We start from the raw sequence: 19,477 nt of genomic DNA on the forward strand, positions 1-19,477 counted from the left end.
TTGTTATTGACAATTTGAATACTATTCTGTACGTGCTGTATTTGTATAGACTCAGTGGCCAAAGTTAAGATGATAGTCAAATAGGTTGGGATAGATGGCAAAAGTATAATGAGGCATAGAAGGCATAGTTTAGGAGTGAAATAAATTATTTTGGCCACAGAGGTAACAACGTGACACCATGGTAACCACAACTAACTACGGCAAGCTGAATATGCCAAATCAATTTCAGCACATTCGTTTCCTATCCTGTCAACGTTTGGTTGGGCCGAGAGCTGCTGCTGGGAACAAACAATGATGTCGGAGCAGGAGGCTCTGAAGTGCTCCAGCGCAAGGAATCGTGGTGGTGTGCAGAGAGTTGAAGGGAAACTGCGAGCCAGTGTAGAAAAGGGGGATTACTATGAGGCACATCAGATGTATAGGACCTTATTTTTTAGGTAAGTTTTGTCAATTTGCTGTGGTTGGCCCGTTTAATGTCTCAGTTGGCTTTAGGGCCTGCCTGTTCCAAATCATTCTGCTTGTCAACACAATTGCCTGTGATTGGTAGACTCATGGTATTGCCCCACCCTCTTGGACATGTTCTGCAATTTGTTTGGGCAGTCTGCATGTCAATGACTCAAAGTCACCGGAGAATGCTAGGCATCGACGTTTGAGCTAGCCTGCTAGCTCTACTTAAAAGCTAGCTGTCAAGCTAGCTCGTAGCGATCTAAACACAACGATATACTTTAGGCAATTATGTCCGTGATGTTGAATATGTGGCCAGCCAATTTTAGCCAACCCCAGTTTATGACAACCTGGCTGGTAACCTTTGTGTTTATCGTAATTAGCTAGCAAGCTCAGCCTAGAAAGCTGGTAGCAGGATTGCCAGTCCAGTGGCCCGGCCTGTGCATAGTCATTACCTAGTACATTATGGCTTTGTAGCTGATAGCCATCGTTGGGACAGTTAATGTGAGTGCTAGCATCAAGCTACATTTGAAAATTGTCATAGGTACTGACTATCGTATTTACAGTAGTATATTCGTTAAGGGATATTTCCTTAATCTAGTTACAAGATAACTTTAACTTTTTTCTAGTTAACTAGATAGTTGCCTAGCTTACCACATGATTTGATCAAGTAGCGTGTCAGTGACATGTTATGTGTCTGCAAACAGGTATGTGTCACAGACCAAACATGCAGAAGCACGGGAGTTGATGTATAATGGCGCCTTGCTCTTCTTCAGCTATAACCAGGTATTTAAATTCGGCCTAGTTTTGCCAAATAATTGCTCAAGTTTAATATGATAATTAGCTTACCAGTAGCAAATTCAGTCAGATAATATGTTAAGAATTACTATTGTAGAAAGAAAGCAGACCTATAATGCCTTGCAGGTTTTGCTGTAAATATGCAACTTTATAAGAGGTGTCTCACTCACAGCAAAACAGTGCAGCAGACCTGTCCATGTTGGTACTAGAGTCTCTGGAGAAATCTGAGGCTAAGGTAGAGGATGAAGATTTAGGTGAGTTGCACCACATGGTTTATGTTAACTGATAGAGGAAATGGGGACCAATATGTGGTTGTTGGCTGTGTTTTCATCTTTATTATTGTGTTTTGTTTCAGAGCATCTGGCAAAGCTGTTCAGCTTGATGGATCCTAACTCCCCAGAGCGAGTAGCATTTGTGTCCCGTGCCCTCAAATGGTCGACAGGAGGCTCTGGAAAGCTGGGGCATCCAAAACTACACCAGCTCCTGGCTGTCACTCTGTGGAAGGGTATGGACCAGCAATGAGTCACCTGACTCAGACATAAATATATCACATACGATACACAATAATTTGGTGACTACAGAGAATTAGGAATGGCATAATGTGTTGTTGTAAGAGTAAGTTTGGCAAGACTAAAGCATGCACTGGTGTAGGACTGGGGTGGATTGTCATTAGCTGTAAGCTAAGGCTTCTTAACAATGTTCTACCAAAGACCATGTTTTCATGTTTCCAGAGCAAAACTACAGTGAGTCTCGCTACCACTTCCTCCACTCGTCTGATGGGGAGGGCTGTGCCAAGATGCTGGTGGAGTACTCTTCATCCCGGGGCTTCCGTAGCGAGGTGGACATGTTTGTGGCGCAGGCCGTCCTACAGTAAGTCTGTCTGTCTATGTCAGCAGCAAGCAAGACAGTCCTTATAACCAGCCAGCACGATCTGTTGTGCTCTTCTGCTTGCTAACAGGCTTTGCCTGTCTATCCGTTCCTCCTTCCCTACAGGTTCCTCTGTCTAAAGAACAAGAACAGTGCATCTGTGGTGTTCACTACATACACACAGAAACACCCGTCTATAGAGAAAGGCCCTCCCTTTGTCCAGCCTCTGCTCAACTTCATCTGGTTCCTCCTGTTGGCAGTGGACGGGTAAGACTGGCCTCAATATTTCTTCCTCCACCCCACATACATTTACCTCTGTTCATCTGCTATGCCCGCCGTCTGAAATAACAAACTGGTCCTCCAAGAATCTCTGTCTCGTGTTGGTAGTGGTGGTGAAAGTATGATGTCCTTTGTCCTCCTAACTCTTCTTCTGTGGTGTTGTGTTGCCCCGTACAGAGGGAAGTTAACAGTGTTCACAGTGCTGTGTGAGCAGTACCAGCCCTCCCTGAAGAGGGACCCTATGTATAATGAGGTGAGTTAGCGGGAGAGTCTGCTGTCGGTCATGGCCTGTCTCAGTAGCAGGGGCTGGTGGATTACCCACTTTGTTAACTGTCCTTTTTGTTTTTGTTCCCCTTTGCCATTGTATTGGGCGCTGCACCAGTATCTTGACAGAATAGGACAGGTCTTCTTTGGGGTGCCGCCAAAACAGTCCTCGTCATATGGTGGGCTGCTAGGTGAGCTTTTAGGATTTGGTTGGTTGACTGATTGTGCTTCTTTTTCTTCTTCTGTCGACCATCAAAAAACATCAGAATAAGTCAACTCTCAATAAATAGTTAGTGGTGGCTTGTTGGGATCTGGATAAACTGGTAAAGATGTGTGTGAACTCAGTCTCTCCCTTGGCCTGTCTGCCAGGTAACCTGCTAAACAGCCTGATGGGATCAGGTGATGACGAGGAGGGGGAGGAAGCACAAGAGGACAGCAGCCCTATCGAGCTGGACTGAGAGCATCGGAGCATCAGAGGCAGGCTGAACCCCCTCTGCCCCCACCCCGCCTCTTCCCGGAGGTGTTACAAAGGCGTGCAGGTTCCTCGTCCCTCAACACTCAACCCCAAATTACAGATGGCCCAACCATCCCATCACAAACAGAACATTCAGCTGCCCAAACCTTCCCTCCTCCCAGTACTGCCTGGACTGCGCCAAATTGCAAACTCTTCTATTTCCGTTTTGAGCTAGTATTATAATATTATATTTTTTGTTTTCATTGTTTTGTTTCTTTTAGTTTTTTTTTTGACATTTTCAGTGTAGGGGTATGTGGCAGCTGCCTCCCTCCATCTTTCCCCTCTTTCCTTTTGGGGCTTTGTTAGTTTCTTTCATTTACATGGACAAAGAGACACAATGGCTCCATATTCATCATTTCTGTTATTAATGTACTCAGTAACCCTGCCCTTTTGATTCTTGTAGTGAAGGCTGTCTATGTCTCTGTGGCAACCATGGTAACCACCATGGGCGCTGGTGGAAGTTTGTATTACAGAGTTATTATTAACTTGTGTTCATGTAAATGTTCAATAACAATAATCATTGTGCTAAGACGATGGGATGAAGTGCATGGTCGAGAGTCTGTGGAGAGACTTCATTATCTATTATACAGCTGTCAGCTTGTGTAGAACTGAGCTGCATCCAGGACGCTGTCGTGTTCACAGCAGTTCACGTCCTGTAGGAAGTCCTGAGAAACCGGACTGATCACTTCACATCTGTTACCACATGGGAGACTGACTACATGTTTGTTCAGATCGACACAAGTGAATATGTATACAAACCAGGCATGTTCAGATCGTATACCCTGTGTGCGTAGGAGGGTATGCAGTGTGTGTGTGTGTGCGAGAATGGGATCACGAATGTCAAAGGCATGCTCATGTGAATGCAAGTCTGTTTGTCTTTTACAGAGGATGCCTTCTACTCCCTTAACATTAAATTTTCACTTGGTTTAAAGCAGTTGACTGCTCTATTGTTTTTGATCCAAATGTTAGTCAGTTAAATCCAGAAAGAACAAATTTAACTCAATAAAATCATCCCTGTTGTATAACAATTTTGTATGAAATTATCCCAGGAGGGTTGTTCATTATACCTGCTTTGATTTCATGTATATTCCTTTATTCAAACATACAGTAGAATTGTTTTGCAAAACATTGTATTCAAGTCTGTCTTCAGACAGTATCCTGCTTATATCTCAGTGTTGAGTTTTCAGAAGTCATAACCTCATGGATTCACATTGACGAGGGGGACAATTGTGTTGTGTGACGAATACAGGTTTTCCACATTTGTGTTGGTCTGTCTTGAAAATAAAATTGCTTTAGAAGTTGAGTGAATCTCCCAATAAACATCTTACATCGTGTGGAGATTTTGTGACATGACAACCATGTCAAGATTAGGGTATCATTGTAATATCTTACAACTACAAGCATTGGTTCAATGCACTAGCTTACCACCAGACAAGACAGGTAGCCTGACATCATTAATGAGCCCTGAATGTACAAGTCCTTACTGTATGTGAGCTGTGTGTGTGTGTATGTTGGGTGTGCAAAATGTCTAAGAACAGAGTTGGCATACAAGTCTGACCAAAGGCTATTAGGGTTAGGCTCTGGCTAACCAAGCCAGCATGTTGATCAATCATACCATTTAGTTTTTGATAATTTCATGTGAATGCAAATGGGGGTTGTTTGCCTTTGAAATATCACTACTTGAGTAAATAAACACAACTAATGAAATGTCTTCTGCCTCCATGTTGGCTCATTCAGACCCTCTGCTGGACACAGTGGAGGATGCACCACAACTAAAACATCTGCCCAGAATAATCACATTTCATTTGTTTTACTGATTTACATCCAGACTTGATAATTTAGAAAATGTTAGTGCAGCATGAAGATACATCAATTCATACAAATAAATGAACAAGAACACTGTTATAACACTGAAATACAAAGAAACTTAATGGCACGATATGAATCAGCAAATATTTAGAAGGCTAGTATATCTTCAAATACAATGACAATATAGCAGGTACAATCGCCGTGCTAAAAAGTTTCTGTGAACCGTCAGTGGGGATGGATGCAGCTGAAGGTCATCGGGCCTCTATAAACCCAGGTTCCAATGTAGGAAAGGCATGCCGGGAAACACCGCCCGCCCGCCCGCCCTCCTGTGCTCAGGTTCCCGGTCGTTCAGGTGCGTGTCTGCAGGGTGAGTCTCTGGACTATGTCCGAGATGTGGGCCATATCTAGCTGCTGGCCCTGGTGCTTGATGAACTCCAGAGTCCGCACCTGCCCCAAACACACACACACACACACACAAAGCAAAATCAAGAAGAATCGTGGAAACAACGTCATCTGCCAAACCAGCAGAGCCGGAACAACCTACAGTAGAAACAGTACACGGATGACGCCAACTGTAGAACCAAGAAGCCCGTTCATGTGTTTGTTAAAGACAAGGCTTTCTCTGAGTATACGCGCGTGTCTTACGGAGGTGCGTGTGTCACAGTGGCCATGCTTGTGGCTGAGGTTCCACAGGTTAACAGCCAGCTGGTTGAGCTTGTTGTTCCTCAGGTCTCCATGGGCCAGCAGGCAGCCGAATAGGGAGAAGGCCAGGCTGCCCTGACGACGAACACCCTGGACAGAGTCACCACAGGAGGGGGGGGTTAGATGTCGATACAAAAATGTGTAGTACAAGGATAAAATAAGTGAAAAGCAGACATACAGAAAGATAAATAGAGGAGTATAAACAGTAAGAGATGGTTCAGGCACAGTCTTTCTGAGAGCGGCATTCCTACCTCCTCTCTCCCCAGGGTCTTCAGGTGGTCCAGCACCTGGCCAATCAGAGTCTCACACAGCTTGTTGATCTCAGCCACAAACTTGGGGTCTCCTCCGTACAGGGTCTCATTAGAGTCCACTGAGACAGAGACAAGGTAGGTGTTAACTCAAAAAACAGTGACCTCCCTGTGTGATTGTGTGTGTGTGTGTTGTGTGTGTGTGTGATACCTTTTGGGATAGAGTAGAGGTAGCTCTCTTGGCTCATAGCCGCCAGCAGGGGCAGAGCACTGATGTAGACACGGATCTTAGCATCACCGCTGTCCTCCCAAGTGTAGTCCTGTACCATGTTCAACAGACCTCGCACCAGATATAACACCCCCTGCTCTGGGTGGTCCTACTCACACAAACACACAGCTGTTGTTTGACATTCTCAGTTACAATGTATCTCTCTATTAACATGATGTGTCACTAAGCTGATGAGACGAGGGACCCTGCTGGGTTACCGGGACGACGAGGAGCGCGGACAGGAAGTTGTTGATGAAGTCGAGCAGGAAGCTCTCGGAGGAGCGCTGCTTGCCCTCGATGCTGATGCTGCGCGGAACATCAGGAAGCACGCTCACCGCCGCTTTCAGGAACGCGTCGGCTGAGAGACATAAGAAAAGAAAGAAGAAAGACAGAAAGGATGAGAGAGAGAGTGAGAGAAACACCGAGTGAGTGATTGAGAGAGGGATTAAGATAAGGCGTGCCGAAGGGAGAAGACACCATATAATTCAGTCGCATGCTCAGCCCAATCAACTCACCCTGGGAAAAACACTGGTTGGCCAGCGCCACCTGTCCTGACAGCAGGTAAAGGTTGAGACGACTAAAGATGCTGGTTAGGGATGGAATGGTGATAAAACTGTAGGCAGCACATGCCTGACAGAAAGAGAGGGAAAAAGACAAGAGGGAGCGAGAAGGAAGGAAGGAAGAACATGCTTCAGTTACACACATGGTCCAGGACTTTTTGAGGAGACCATAAAGTTGTCAGTTACGGTAGGGATGTAGCCGAGAGTCTGACCCTGACAAAGGCAGCTGTCTTGCGGGAGTGGTTCCCCCTCATCACACGCCTGGTCTCCATGGCCAACTGGTTAACCGTCTGAGAATAAAACACACACATTTAGCTTGATGTCAGTACAGTAACTTGGTTACACAAACACACAGGTCTGCAGTCCTCACATGTATGAGCTGCACCAGGACAGGCTCCAGGTTGCAGAAGGTAGCTCTGGCCTCCACACAGAAACTCAACTGCTGCTCAAAGTCCCGACCAAACGACACCTGGGGAAAGAAAGAGACAGATTGGAAAGCGTCATTTGTAAACTTAACGGGAATGGCGGTAAAAATGGAAAAAGTAACAGAGTAGTGCGTGTCCCGACCACAGGCAGCAGAGAGAGCAGAGAGACTCACCATGCGGATGAAACCATTGATCAGCAGTGCCAGGGATCTCTTCTCATCTTCCAGAGTCAGAGCACTGAGGGACAGAGACAGTTACTTGGTAATTGATAACACAAACACACACAGACAGACGCAGACACACACACACGGCTGGACCTACTTGACCGAGTCGTGCATGGTCTTGCAGACGTGCAACAGAGCGTTGAGGATGACCGGGTCTCTGGTGGGCTCCAACTGGTGTCTGATTGGACAGAGACACCAATCACATATGGTGTCTGATTGGACAGACACCAATCACATATGGTGTTGCCGTGCAGAAACACTCGGGAACATGAGGTGTGGCCCAAGGCCTGGATCAGATCATATACCTACACACTACATGACTTTGTCTAATGAGTCTATAGTACTTGTAAGTGGTTGGATCTGCTGTGCTTTAGTGTTAGGTGGGTCTGCACATACTTGATGAAGACCTCCATGATGGACCTGCAGACCTCCACCCTGACGCTGTCCTTCTGGAACATGTCTAAGAAAGGCAGGAAACGCTCCTGAAGGTAACAGCAGGTAAACAGGAAGTAAACAAACAAAACAAAGTCACAACAGTATCATGTCTGATTATTTAGGTCAACAGAGAATACAGGAACCAGACAAGTTAGAGCAAAGCTACAAAAATAATACGTAGAACTTCAAGTTTTTCATGATATCTTACCATGGAGAAGAGTACTGAGAAGTCCGTAAAGTAGGTGAGGATCTTCCTGATCACAGACTGCAACTGTGAACTCACACAAACATGTATGATTGGTCAGCTCATCATCAACCATTCTTATCAATCAATGGGCCACACTTTAGGTACAGTGTTTACCTGTGAATAGGCATCTTCGAAAGCACGGTCTGGGGTCATGTGTCTGATGATGTCAGAGAGAACTGTGTTGACCTCACGTTTCTAGGGACAGAAGAAGTATTGGCTGTTATTATATTATGAGTACATATTATGAAGTCTGACTCTTCTGCTCTCAATCTTGGATTCCACTCACAGTAAAGTTACGACAGGTAAACTCCACCCAGATCTCGGCACAGTTTATGTAGTCCTGAAAGGCGAGAAGAGGAGACACATGAAAACCACGTATGGATGGTCTTCACTCACTTAAATAAATCTTTCATTTGCACAGTATTGTAGAATTCTGTGAAACAGTGTACCTGGGGACTGCGGACTTTAGTGATGACCTTCCAGGCCTCGTTGAGGATGGGCAGTCTCTCAGGCTCCGAAGGGTCGGCACAGGCAAGACTTCGACCCAACGAGCCAAACAACAGGTGCTGTGGGACACAGAGGATGGAGGGATGGTGAGGAGAGGGAAATGGAAAGAGAAAAAGAGAGAGAGGAGAAACAAGAAGATAGAATGTGGCTTGCAGATACATGTGGCTTAAAATATTTTTTACCTTATTTCGATTCTAACCCAAAGTATGTGTTGGACCCTGTGCCTGCATCGTAACAGCGATGTCACTGACCTTGGGGAAACCCGCCTCGTCACATTCTTTGATCATGCCGATGAAGTCTGTTGCCCTCGTCGCCACAAACTCCGCCCTGAACGCCCACATCACCGAGTTCAGAAGCAAGGCACTGTGAACAATAAAGATATGGATCGGACATGGAAACCCCTTACTATTACGCTATTCCGGTAACATTCCTATCCTCTACCCTAGTCTCCTCACACTTGGCCACCCAGGTCCCACGACATCATCTGAAACTCACTTGTTTCCCAGCTTCTTGCACCTCTCCATCATCTCAGTCAGCAGAGCCTGAAACACAGCAGCTAGTTAGGACGAGGAGCAGCATGGAGCAGTTGCATCATGTGTTAGTGTGTGTGTGTGTGTGTGTACCTCTGGTGCCTTGTAGGCAACACACTGGAGGATCCAGTTGATGGCAGGTGAGTAGAGGGTGAGGTAGACAGGGACCTCCACCCTCTGCAGAACCAACTGGTTCTGAACACTGTCCCCGTGGATCTGACGGAAGGTTTCCAGGAGATCAAAGAAGTTCTTGTTCAGGCTGTCCCTCAGGTGAGGTGCCACTTCCATCCCCACCTGACCACACACAGGCATGGGGCTGGTCAGAATGAGCAGAATATGGAATATGTAATGGAGTCTGGACATAAACGAAATTACCGCATTACTCTCATTCTCGAAGGAGAGACCAGTCTTTCAATGCATCCCAATACCCTTACAACCATACTTTTCAGCTTGGTAAATACTACATGGTATATAGTATGGTAGTGTGGGTATTGGGACACACCCTGTCTTACCCTGCAGAGGTAGGCCCTAGCATAGACGGCCACAAGGGGGTCTCCTATGCCCCGGATCATGGCTGTGAGACGAGGAAGCGTCTCTTGGATACCCCTGAGGAGAAAGAGGGAGAGTTAGAAAGAAGAAGTCAAGAGAGAGTGAAAAAGCAAATTCACGTTAAAACAACTCTTTAGTAGAAAGAATATGCCTAGGATTTTTTTTTTTTTAAACATCATCAGGTAAAGGTAGGTGACCAACTCACGATTTGGTCAGGAAACGGTTACATTTTAAGATGGCCGCCTCAACATATCTGTTCAAGCACAGTCAAGGATTCAACTAGTACATTCAATTTAGTAAAAGTTTATGAATAGGACTTGTGTGTGTGGACGGTGGAATTCAGCATTTTACAGGATACAGTCGAGGGATGAGTTCCCTAATGGAGGCAATCTTGAAGAACCAGTTGAGACAGGTCTCCTTGGCAGTGTCGTTCACTTCATCAGCAGTGAAAGCGTCTTGAAAGTACAGGGTAGGATGAGTAGATGTATTAGATGGAGCAAGAGAGTCAGGGCTACAAAAGACAAACCTAAAAAGAGACAGAAAAGATGGCTGGTGGGTCAAACCTGACAGGGGTCGAGGGTCAGAGCACATTGACCAGATTCTGTCATACACCAGCTTCCCTGCAACAGATAATTAACATTTAGTCAATCTCTGTTTGATGACAATCAGCAAACATAACTTAGTTATGATACAATGGACAGTAATGCACTAATATGTTTCTATCAAACTCCCTGATTTGACAAATGAACTGAAGGGAGGTGTGAGTTCTCACCAAATGTGTCCAGGATGTCAGTAATGAGGACAAACTTGCTGGGGTAAAACTGGATGACTGATGTGTCCGAAAGCAGCTTGGAGCACTGGGAATAAATGGCATTGGCATAGGGTTGACAAAATACTACAGAATGAGTATTAACATCTAATAAAGTTTACTGTTTTCCCCAAGAATAGCTGAACATTTTACAAAACTTTAGGTGCGATTCACACCTGGATAACAATCTTCAGGGCCTTGACCTTCTGGTCTGAGGACCAAGCCTCCTTCAGGTTCTGGTTGAGTTCTTCGATGCGGTTGACATAGTCCTGCTGGGACAGGTTCAGAAGCTCCCTCTGGGAGCCCTGAAAGAAAAACACACACATTCAACTCTGACGCCTCTCATCTCTCTGTCTGCCCTATGTTTACCACGTTCAACCCTTCCTCCAACTCACTTCTTCCAGGTCATCCAGCTCCTCAAGACGGGTGCGCACCTTCTCTGAGACGGCGGAGGAGCCGGGACTAGGAGCCTTACCTGGGAACCAAGACAAGGACGCCAGAAGATGGATTATGGCTACAAGTAGGCTCCATCAGAGAGCCTTAAATGCAGGAAAACCTCTTTCAAATGAAGTTATGGAGTGGGTTATGTGACGTCAGTTCGTGGCCTCACCTTTGTCAGAGCCCATGAATAGATTCTGCAAGAAAAGAAGAAAGCATGTTCCCATTGTTATGTTTTCATCCCAGAGATGGGTTTCCACGTATCTTGTTCTCTATAAGGTGTACTAACCCATGTAATATCTAGACAGACTCACAATGGAGAGCTTCTCATTGGTGGTAAACCTGGCCAGTATCTCTCCACGTTTGGATGACCAGGGCTCAAAGTTTACGCCCACATCTTCCTCTTGTTCCTTCTCCCTCCTCTTTCTCCCCAAATCCTTAATAAGAGACACAGAAAGCGAGGTTGAAGAGCAATACAAAGTGATTATGTTCTTTTCATCATGAATGGCTAAGGACCTATGAACCATAACAAATGTGTACAGGCTAGCTGTCTTTATGTGTATTAACCTGCTCAGCGGTGTATTTAACTGTCTGTCTGCCTCAACTGATCAACCAGTCTTTATCAGCCTTTGCCTCCCTGCCCTTCCAGGCCAGTATACTCACTCCAGTGGAACTGCTGTGTGACAGGGTGGGGGTCTCACTGGCAGCTGCAAACATGGACAGGGGGTCTGTTCCGTCCAACATGGAGCTCAATGGATCCAGGGCCACAGAGCTGGAGGACGAGGAAGAGGAGGATGTGCTGCCTTTACGCCCCCCACGACGTGACTTCCCTGAGTCTGTCACCTGAGTGGGGAGCAAAGACTGAGCTGTTGACTGCAGTGTCCGTTTTACGAAGGTCTGAAAACCTTAACTGTCTGGTCTTATCTGGAAATGATTCATTGATAATAATCGTAGGTAGGCCTAAGCAATTTCCAAAAGGAAGGTAGATTGACATGGTGCTGTGTACTCACTGTAATGGGCTTGAGGGGATGATAGTCGCCGAACTCCACAGGCAAGACCTCCAGACGACAGCTCTGTAGCTCGGCGTCATATTTGCGGCTACGAGAATGCCTAACGTAGAAAAAACAAAACTGCTGTAACCACAGTATATGACAACAATTCACGACACACTATATTTACGTTTTATAGCAGCCCAGTAAAACGTCGTTTGCAACGGGGTGAATTCCCATGTTACATCAATTTCGATTACATGTACACAGTGATACGTTTATACCAATGAACTCCATGCAAAATAGATTTTAACATTACATTTCCAGATGTATAATGAGAAAATATGTACATACCACTGAACCGCAGCCATTTTTATTCAGTCATATGACGACTCCTGGTCGGGTAAACTTCCGGGATTGGGTTCCAACTTTGGGGAAAGGTGATTTTTCTATTATATGTTGGCCTGTTTAACTTGGAACTTTCAGACAGATACTTTAAAGGAGAGACAACAACGTATTGTACATTGAGATAATGAAGAGATGATTAGAATTAGATAAGGAGATATTTCAGTACAGAGGAAAAACTACATGTCCCAGAATGCAACGCTCATCTGTCAAAGGCAAGCAGTAGCACGAACAGGGCTGGAGCTACGGCAACCGCGCTCAACAAAAAAAATCTTGGATGCAGAGGAGCCTGTATTTCTAATGACTTCAGTATCCATGCATTTTATTTAACTGGATCCTTTGGTTTTACAAGGTATGTAGCTTGCTGCTCATTGGTCACATAATTTTTTTATGACAGATAGCTCACTAGCTATAGTAGTGCTAGCTAGAAAGCCAATGTGGCTATGTTAGCTACCTTTTGCTCTACCTAGCGACTAGTAGCTAGGTAGGATGTGTTTGTCATGTCTGATGTTGCTAGCATCTTCACAAGATGATAACATTGCATGCATGCAACAAGCATGATTGGGCCAGTTAGAATACAGAAAACCACCCCTGAAGGACTGTGTTGACTTGACTGCACAGGGCTTGGCACTTGCAAGGCTGATGTAGCTTAGTCTTTAGGGGAGATGGCTGGAGGACAGAGCAAAGCTTATTACACTGGTGAGCAGCAGGGGACGATCACTTATTAACTGCAGCTTTATAGTGTTGTTATGGAGACTGATTTTCTCAATGCGACCCTCCTCTCTTTCTCTGGTCTGCCACCCGTGCCATATTAATGACATGTTTTATACTTCTTAAAAGAAAACTACCAGGCCTCTACCTTGAAGGGTGGAAAATACAACTAATGGATTCAGTGCTGACTTTTGTTTTGTTAAAGTGTGATTTAATTTACATTACAAGCACAATAGACCTATTGTGAACCTGGCATGAGCCAGAAGGAGACTGGTGGAGAGACAGTTGATTTAACTGGATGCTTCTCATCCTCCTAGTCAGGCTATGTGGCATATGCTGTCACATCATGCCTGTCAAAGCTAATGATTATTCACTGCCATGGCGTGTAGACATTATTTAATTTCTGTCATTATATCCTTTTTGAGTAACTGTGTATCTGCCCTGTTGGTAACATAGGGGGCAGTGCTGTTGACCAAATGCCTGCTTAGTAGGGGTGAGGGAAAAAATCGACAAAAAAATTCACATATGAATCTTGATTCAGTCTTCTCTCACATCGATTCACAAATTTCAAAAATCGATTTAAAAACAAAACAAAATAATAATATTTTTCTTTGTAAACGTTTTTTTATTCTTGTACATTTATTTTTTATTTTTGTACGAACTAGTTATTCCATTTGTCTCAGGGCTGCCTTGCTTATAACAAAAGACTGTCATATGTTGAATGGTTGCAGTCATCTTATATTCAATTGCATTTGTTTTATAACAATGAGTTTACTAAACTGCAAGAAAAACTATACATTTCAAGGTTTCGATGCAGTGGGATTTTTTTCTTCAACACTTAACTGCCTATCACAGTCAAATAGAAACAGCAAACTGGAATCAAATGTAAGCATATATTGAATCGAAATTCGATAAAAAATCGTGAATACATTTTTTATCGAATCGTGACCCCAAGATTCGAATCGAGAGGTACCAAAAAATTCCCACACCTAATCCTTCCACACTACGGTGAAGGCCCAGCTGCTCTCACTAATAATTGATACTACTATTCTGGAGAGCGTAAACAAGGCACCCATTTTTATCAGTGAAACCAATACTCACTTTCATGAAATGATGCCTGGATCAAGTAACCACATATTCCTCTTCTAAGAAATGCATCCCTCTTTTTCGTTCCTACAAGGTTACTTGTTTTGCATTTCCGTCTGCATTTCTAATAATAGGTTGGCCACAGAACCTGTATGGCTAATGAATTATTGAAGGTATATGTTTTTAGAGAGTGGAGATGTTACCTGAGAGCCCCTGTCCTATTTTCGAGGGACATTTGGACACAGTCCTGTGCTGTTTTCAATCACCATGACGACGAGGGTGGTGCCAATGGTGCAGCTTGATAAGATGCGTGTGTGTGCAGATGCATCTCCTGAAGGCTTTGGTTCCAAGCCAAGTTTTTGCCTTGTGGAAACCTGGGTCGCTTTTGTTCTCTGCTCAGGGGTCATTTGACAGGTGAGATGGGCAGGCTGCATGGCTAAGGGATTGTGGGCAGGGCATCTGGTTCAGGTTCAAATTAAGGTTGGCAAAGCCTGGGCGCCTCGCCAGTCAAGTCTTCAGTTAGAGTTCCGTTCGAGATGTCGACGGTGTCCTTTCCTGAAGGGACAGACTAACCACCATGGCATCATCACCAGAGACGGGGATCAAGCTGCGCCATGATGAGCTGCTGTTTCTGGCGGCATGTGTGTGTAATTTCTGGTGTGTGTGTCTGTGTGTCTGTGTGTGCGTGGAAGGCGGCAGGGGGATGCGTAGCAGCTGGAGGTGGCAGTTCTCCAGGGCCATGCGTTTGCTCCTGCGCTGGTGCCGTCTGTGCCCCAGGAGAGGGGTCGGAGGTGCCTCCAAGCCTAAGAGGAAGCTCCAGGAACTGTGGAGCTACTTCAAGCTGCTCCTCAAGTCACTATATTTCAACAGCCTGTCCAACTCTGACACCCTCCTGGACTGTGTGTTTGAGCCTGTGTACTGGATAGTGGACCATGTCACTCGCTGGTTCGGTGTGGTGAGTGGACTTGATTTATTCACATTGGAGTTGATTGTACTTTCTACCTCCAAAAATCTATCTAGCAAACTTTATCTAGCAAACTAGCTTTACCTTTTCTATCATGAATAAACGGGACACTCCCAATTTTTCTAATCTTTTCCTCGTTCCCTCCCCTTTCTCCTGTCCTCCTCCTCGTTTCTCTTCTCCAGGTATTTGTAACATTGGTGATTCTCCTCACTGGCTCTGTCCTGGTCATTGTCTACCTCTTTGTGTTGCCCATCATCCTTAGCACCTACCCTCCCCAGTGGATTTTCTGGCACCTGAGCTACGGCCACTGGATTCTCACCATGGTCCTCTTCCACTACTTCAAGGCCACCACCACCTCTGCAGGACACCCTCCTAAGGTGCCTTTCCTAATGCCTGCTGGAAATAAACTCCTAGGCAGGATGGATTAAAGTTTTCCTTGAGAAGCCTAAGCCCAGCTATCTTACCTTCAGGATTGTTCTGCTGTAGCTCCAGTGCCCTTCATTGATAATGAACTGTTTCGAAAACCTTTTCACACATCAGAGGACCATTTTGGACCATTTTGATTGTATTTGTACAAGGAAATACCAATGAGACAGGGGACTGTGTGTATGAGATTAACACCTTGTTTTGTTGTGTTGCCTCTTAGGAGAAGACTGACATCCCATCAGTGTCTATCTGTAAGAAATGCATCGTTCCCAAGCCAGCTAGGACCCACCACTGTAGCATCTGCAACACGTAAGGACCAAACTCTGATCATACTCAATTCTAATGGGCAAAGCGTAATGGGCAAAACATTTCAATTTGTTTCACATTTTTTAGTAGTTAAGTGGGGGGGGTAAAAGGTAAAATGCTGATGTTTATTCTTCTATTGTACAGGTGTGTTCTAAAGATGGACCACCACTGCCGTATCCTTATACTGTAAAGATCACAGATTCATCACTTTCATGTTAACACACTGAGATGGCTTGACCTGATGCTCTGTATTGCCTTAACCATGAACCCAGCCTGGCTAAACAACTGTGTAGGGCACTTCAACCATCGCTACTTCTTCTGTTTCTGCCTGTACATGACACTGGGTTGTATGTACTGCAGCGTCAGCTGCAAAGAAATGTTCATAGAGGCTTACAATGCCGTGGAGGTGAGTGGGGATATTTAACAGCAATGAACGATTTTTTTAAATCCCTTTTTTTACGTACATGAGAGAAACTTAACAGGTGAAGTTTCTGTATGCACAGTAAAAGAGCTGGTCCATTATCAAAATACATTCTTGACTTCATGCTGTGTTATTGGATGCTCAACATAAACAAGGTATTTAGTTATTTGACTATTTGATCAGGGTCTGTCTGACACTTCTCTGCGACATTCCCTGTCCGGACTATATGCAGGTTCTCTCTCCATCTGCCTCTTCTCCTGTCAGTTCCAAAGAGCAACATGAGGAGTTTCATATAGGCCAGTGAAAGGCCATACATTCTGATCGTGATGTGTGAAGATCAAGAGATTGTTAAAGCAGTTCTCAGCACTGCATGTTCTTTTATGTTGATATTTCAGTTCCAGTCAGTGTTTATCTTCAAGTGGCTAGACTGTTGGTATGCAAACAACTTGAGCCCTTGGACACACAACCAGTTCAACTGTTAGTCTCTCAGAAAGCCTCCAAGCTACAAATAACATCCTCTTGCCCCCTGGATGAACTTTAACAATGAAGGGTTTACATAGAACCGTGTGGTCTGAACAGAGATTGATATTGTCTATATTATATTGTTCATATTGTCGCCCAACCTTTGACTTTACACCAACATCCTGTGCTGCTCTGCCGTTAGAGCCACAGAAGTGTGGAGGCGGAGCTAAAAGGAGAGACTGTGACTGGGATTGGTCTGCTCCTTAACCTGTTTCACACACAGGTAGTGATTGGTCAGGTAGAAAAGCCGTCATAGTAGACTAGTAAACAAGTGTCAAATGGCAGCGCTTCTATAAACTTGGTCATAGGCCATAGGCAGTAGTCCAGTATTGTACTGTAGTGCTAACTAGCTGTAGCTGGGTTTTAATCACAACCCTGTTTTCTCAACCATCTGTGTTTGTACTTTGCAAGATGTGTACCTCTAGAACAGCTCACCTCATTATCCTGTCCTCCACAGAGCTACTACCAGACCCCGCCCCCTCCTTACAGCTTCAGGGAGAGGCTTGTTCACAAGTGTGTCATCTTTGTCTGGGTGCTAACCAGGTCAGCCATTTTGTAGTGCTGAAAGGCTTAATCTTTCAAGGGATGTTTTTATTAATGGAAATGTAACAATACAGTATTGTAAAATCATCCTGGTTACATTATTATTATGAATATTTTGTGTACCAGTCTCTACATGGTGGACAGGGTGTATGGGAGAACATCGTGAATTCATCATCATCATTTCCGAGATGAGAGATTGACCTGCACTGTGTCCTCCCTGCAGCTCGGTGGCAGTAGCCCTGGGGGGGCTGACCCTGTGGCATGCCATCCTCATCACCCATGGAGAGACCAGCATCGAGAGACACATCAACCGCAAAGAGGCCAAACGCCTGAAGGAGAGCGGGAAGGTGAGGTTCGCTGGGGCCTGTTTTAGGAGACTGTGGACTTCTATTGCTGTGACATTTCCTTATCTGATTGGAGTTGATCTCACCTATCCAGACGTGCTTATCTGGCAGTCAGTCTGATAACTTGCCTTAGCAGGAGAAAAATAAGGAAAATAAGGCTTGATTCAAGCACACCAGGAAAGATTCTTTACCTCCTTTTCTCTACTTTAGGTTTTCAAAAATCCCTACCACTACGGCAGACTAAACAACTGGAAGGTGCTGTTTGGAGTGGAGAAGACAAGGTATGTAGTAGAAGTTTCCTTTTATTTTCTTTCTACAAAAGCCAAGATGTAGCTACTGTAGCTATCCTTTCCTTCTGGTTATGTTGCAGCAAGCGAAGTAGGAAGACATGTTGAAGTAAGAAACTCCATACCTCATTTCTTCTTCTTTGTTGGTTTTCTTTCTCAGTCATTGGCTCACCCGGGTCCTCCTGCCATCCAGCCATCCTCCCCATGAAGATGGCATCGTATGGGATTACACTCCTATGAGGAGAGACCCCATGGCCATCTGACCCCCTACATGAGCTCTCCTATCAGACTATGTTCCCACCCTTACTCTCTTGACAGCTGCTGGTCAGCCTTGGAGGCTCCCCTAACTGGGAGGCCCGCTGTGGGGTAACCTAGGACTCTGCCCCCTGGGCACATCATGGTTTTATTCTTTGCACTCCTCTGACTATCGTCACGTCAATGTGAACCAGAGGTCCTGTCTTTTCAACTAATCTGTGTTGGTGGAATCTTGACCCTTTTCAGGGTTTGTTTTTTGTACTGGTTAGACAATTGAAAATGTAACATGTTTTAAAATGTACTGAGTAAACAAAATGTGTTGTTTTTGACAGAAGGTTGCCAAAGAAGAGCTTTATCCACAAGGGATTAGTTAAAACATGATGACCCATTGGATTGTCTTAACCATTAATACATAGCTTAGAGGTTTACTGTCTAGAGATGAGCCTACAATCGTTTTTTGGTGGTGCTGTAATCAAACAAGATCTTTGATATGTGCCTTTTGTCATCAGAGATTGGTTTATCAGTTGAATATTGGCACTATTGATAAGTTATATTGAATTAGTCTTAGAATTTTTTTGAACAATATGTACTCATTGCTAGTGTAACTTAATTTATGTCTTAACCTTAACATGTCTCTGTACTGCAGCCAGCACAAAAGAAAACCACTGAACATCACAAGGCAATTTATTGAATTATGAGCATACGCAGTCAAACTTGCCAGAATGATGGTTAAGGTTGGCATAGTGATGGATAGTGATGGACAGCTGTGACCTGATCAAAAGGAGCTGTGCTCTGCTGTTTGACTCAGCATGTTATCATTGCTTTTATAAACATATTTGATATCTTAAGTTTTCTTACAACTTTTTATATTTCCCATGTCATTTTTATAAAAAGTAACCACAATTTCTACAATTACAATGTTTTATTGACAGGTTAACTTAAAGATATTTAAATATTGTCCACATATATCCTTGGCATAGGTTTTTGTGAGGTTCGGTTCTTGGGACCAGTGAGACTGAAAGACAATGAACAACCTGTGACCACCTACAAACATCTATCGTTCTTAAATTCAGAATACAAGTCTCAAGGCTTCTGCAAAAAAGGGATTCCTCCGACAATTCTAATCAAGGCTTTTGTTACAGGAAGTCATCCAATGAACAATTGTAAATAGTGCACCACTTTCGACGATTGGCAAGTTCGTAGTGGCATTCTGCATCATCTTCATTCTAAACACGACGTCTTCAATATGGTTAGATATTCAAATCAAGTTAAAATAAACTTTGAGCTTTTGAACAGGTTCAGACC

The 19,477-nt window shown here is 44.4% G+C and overlaps 3 protein-coding genes across 5 annotated transcripts; 2 read left to right on the top strand and 1 right to left on the bottom strand.

Annotated features, from left to right (window-relative positions):
• Positions 1 to 229: 229 nt before the first annotated feature.
• On the top strand, positions 230 to 4,874 carry get4 (guided entry of tail-anchored proteins factor 4). The gene is made up of 9 exons (XM_062475278.1): positions 230 to 434; positions 1,149 to 1,227; positions 1,412 to 1,493; positions 1,595 to 1,744; positions 1,971 to 2,109; positions 2,233 to 2,373; positions 2,563 to 2,638; positions 2,768 to 2,840; positions 3,019 to 4,874. Exons 1-9 carry the CDS (start codon positions 292 to 294, stop codon positions 3,105 to 3,107), a joined length of 972 nt encoding a protein of 323 aa, XP_062331262.1. The 5' UTR covers positions 230 to 291; the 3' UTR covers positions 3,108 to 4,874.
• vps35l (VPS35 endosomal protein sorting factor like) lies at positions 4,556 to 12,381 on the bottom strand. Of its 2 annotated transcripts, none has more exons than XM_062475275.1 (30): positions 12,257 to 12,381; positions 11,924 to 12,023; positions 11,577 to 11,756; positions 11,228 to 11,350; positions 11,086 to 11,110; positions 10,871 to 10,950; positions 10,652 to 10,780; positions 10,440 to 10,524; positions 10,231 to 10,287; positions 10,026 to 10,122; positions 9,873 to 9,920; positions 9,631 to 9,724; positions 9,212 to 9,412; positions 9,084 to 9,130; positions 8,840 to 8,951; positions 8,531 to 8,647; positions 8,368 to 8,421; positions 8,196 to 8,276; positions 8,043 to 8,105; positions 7,796 to 7,881; positions 7,497 to 7,577; positions 7,349 to 7,412; positions 7,121 to 7,219; positions 6,963 to 7,040; positions 6,706 to 6,820; positions 6,409 to 6,548; positions 6,134 to 6,299; positions 5,926 to 6,044; positions 5,618 to 5,764; positions 4,556 to 5,419 (listed from the first exon to the last, which is right to left on the bottom strand). In XM_062475275.1, exons 1-30 carry the CDS (start codon positions 12,271 to 12,273, stop codon positions 5,321 to 5,323), a joined length of 2,904 nt encoding a protein of 967 aa, XP_062331259.1. In that variant the 5' UTR covers positions 12,274 to 12,381; the 3' UTR covers positions 4,556 to 5,320. The 2 variants fall into 2 exon arrangements, with proteins under 2 accessions (XP_062331259.1, XP_062331258.1); XM_062475274.1 differs by lacking the exon at positions 12,257 to 12,381 and adding an exon at positions 12,093 to 12,157.
• A 95-nt stretch (positions 12,382 to 12,476) lies between these two features.
• On the top strand, positions 12,477 to 19,259 carry zdhhc16b (zinc finger DHHC-type palmitoyltransferase 16b). Of its 2 annotated transcripts, XM_062475276.1 has the most exons (11): positions 12,477 to 12,659; positions 14,797 to 15,059; positions 15,251 to 15,445; positions 15,715 to 15,803; positions 15,945 to 15,973; positions 16,073 to 16,206; positions 16,886 to 16,966; positions 17,201 to 17,286; positions 17,510 to 17,633; positions 17,841 to 17,911; positions 18,078 to 19,259. In XM_062475276.1, exons 2-11 carry the CDS (start codon positions 14,808 to 14,810, stop codon positions 18,178 to 18,180), a joined length of 1,164 nt encoding a protein of 387 aa, XP_062331260.1. In that variant the 5' UTR covers positions 12,477 to 12,659; positions 14,797 to 14,807; the 3' UTR covers positions 18,181 to 19,259. The 2 variants fall into 2 exon arrangements, with proteins under 2 accessions (XP_062331260.1, XP_062331261.1); XM_062475277.1 differs by lacking the exon at positions 16,886 to 16,966 and having other exon boundaries at positions 12,484 to 12,659.
• The last annotated feature ends 218 nt before the right edge of the window (positions 19,260 to 19,477 follow it).

Source organism: Osmerus eperlanus, chromosome 12 (genome assembly GCF_963692335.1).
Source record: "Osmerus eperlanus chromosome 12, fOsmEpe2.1, whole genome shotgun sequence".
In the NCBI taxonomy this organism is placed as follows: domain Eukaryota; kingdom Metazoa; phylum Chordata; class Actinopteri; order Osmeriformes; family Osmeridae; genus Osmerus; species Osmerus eperlanus.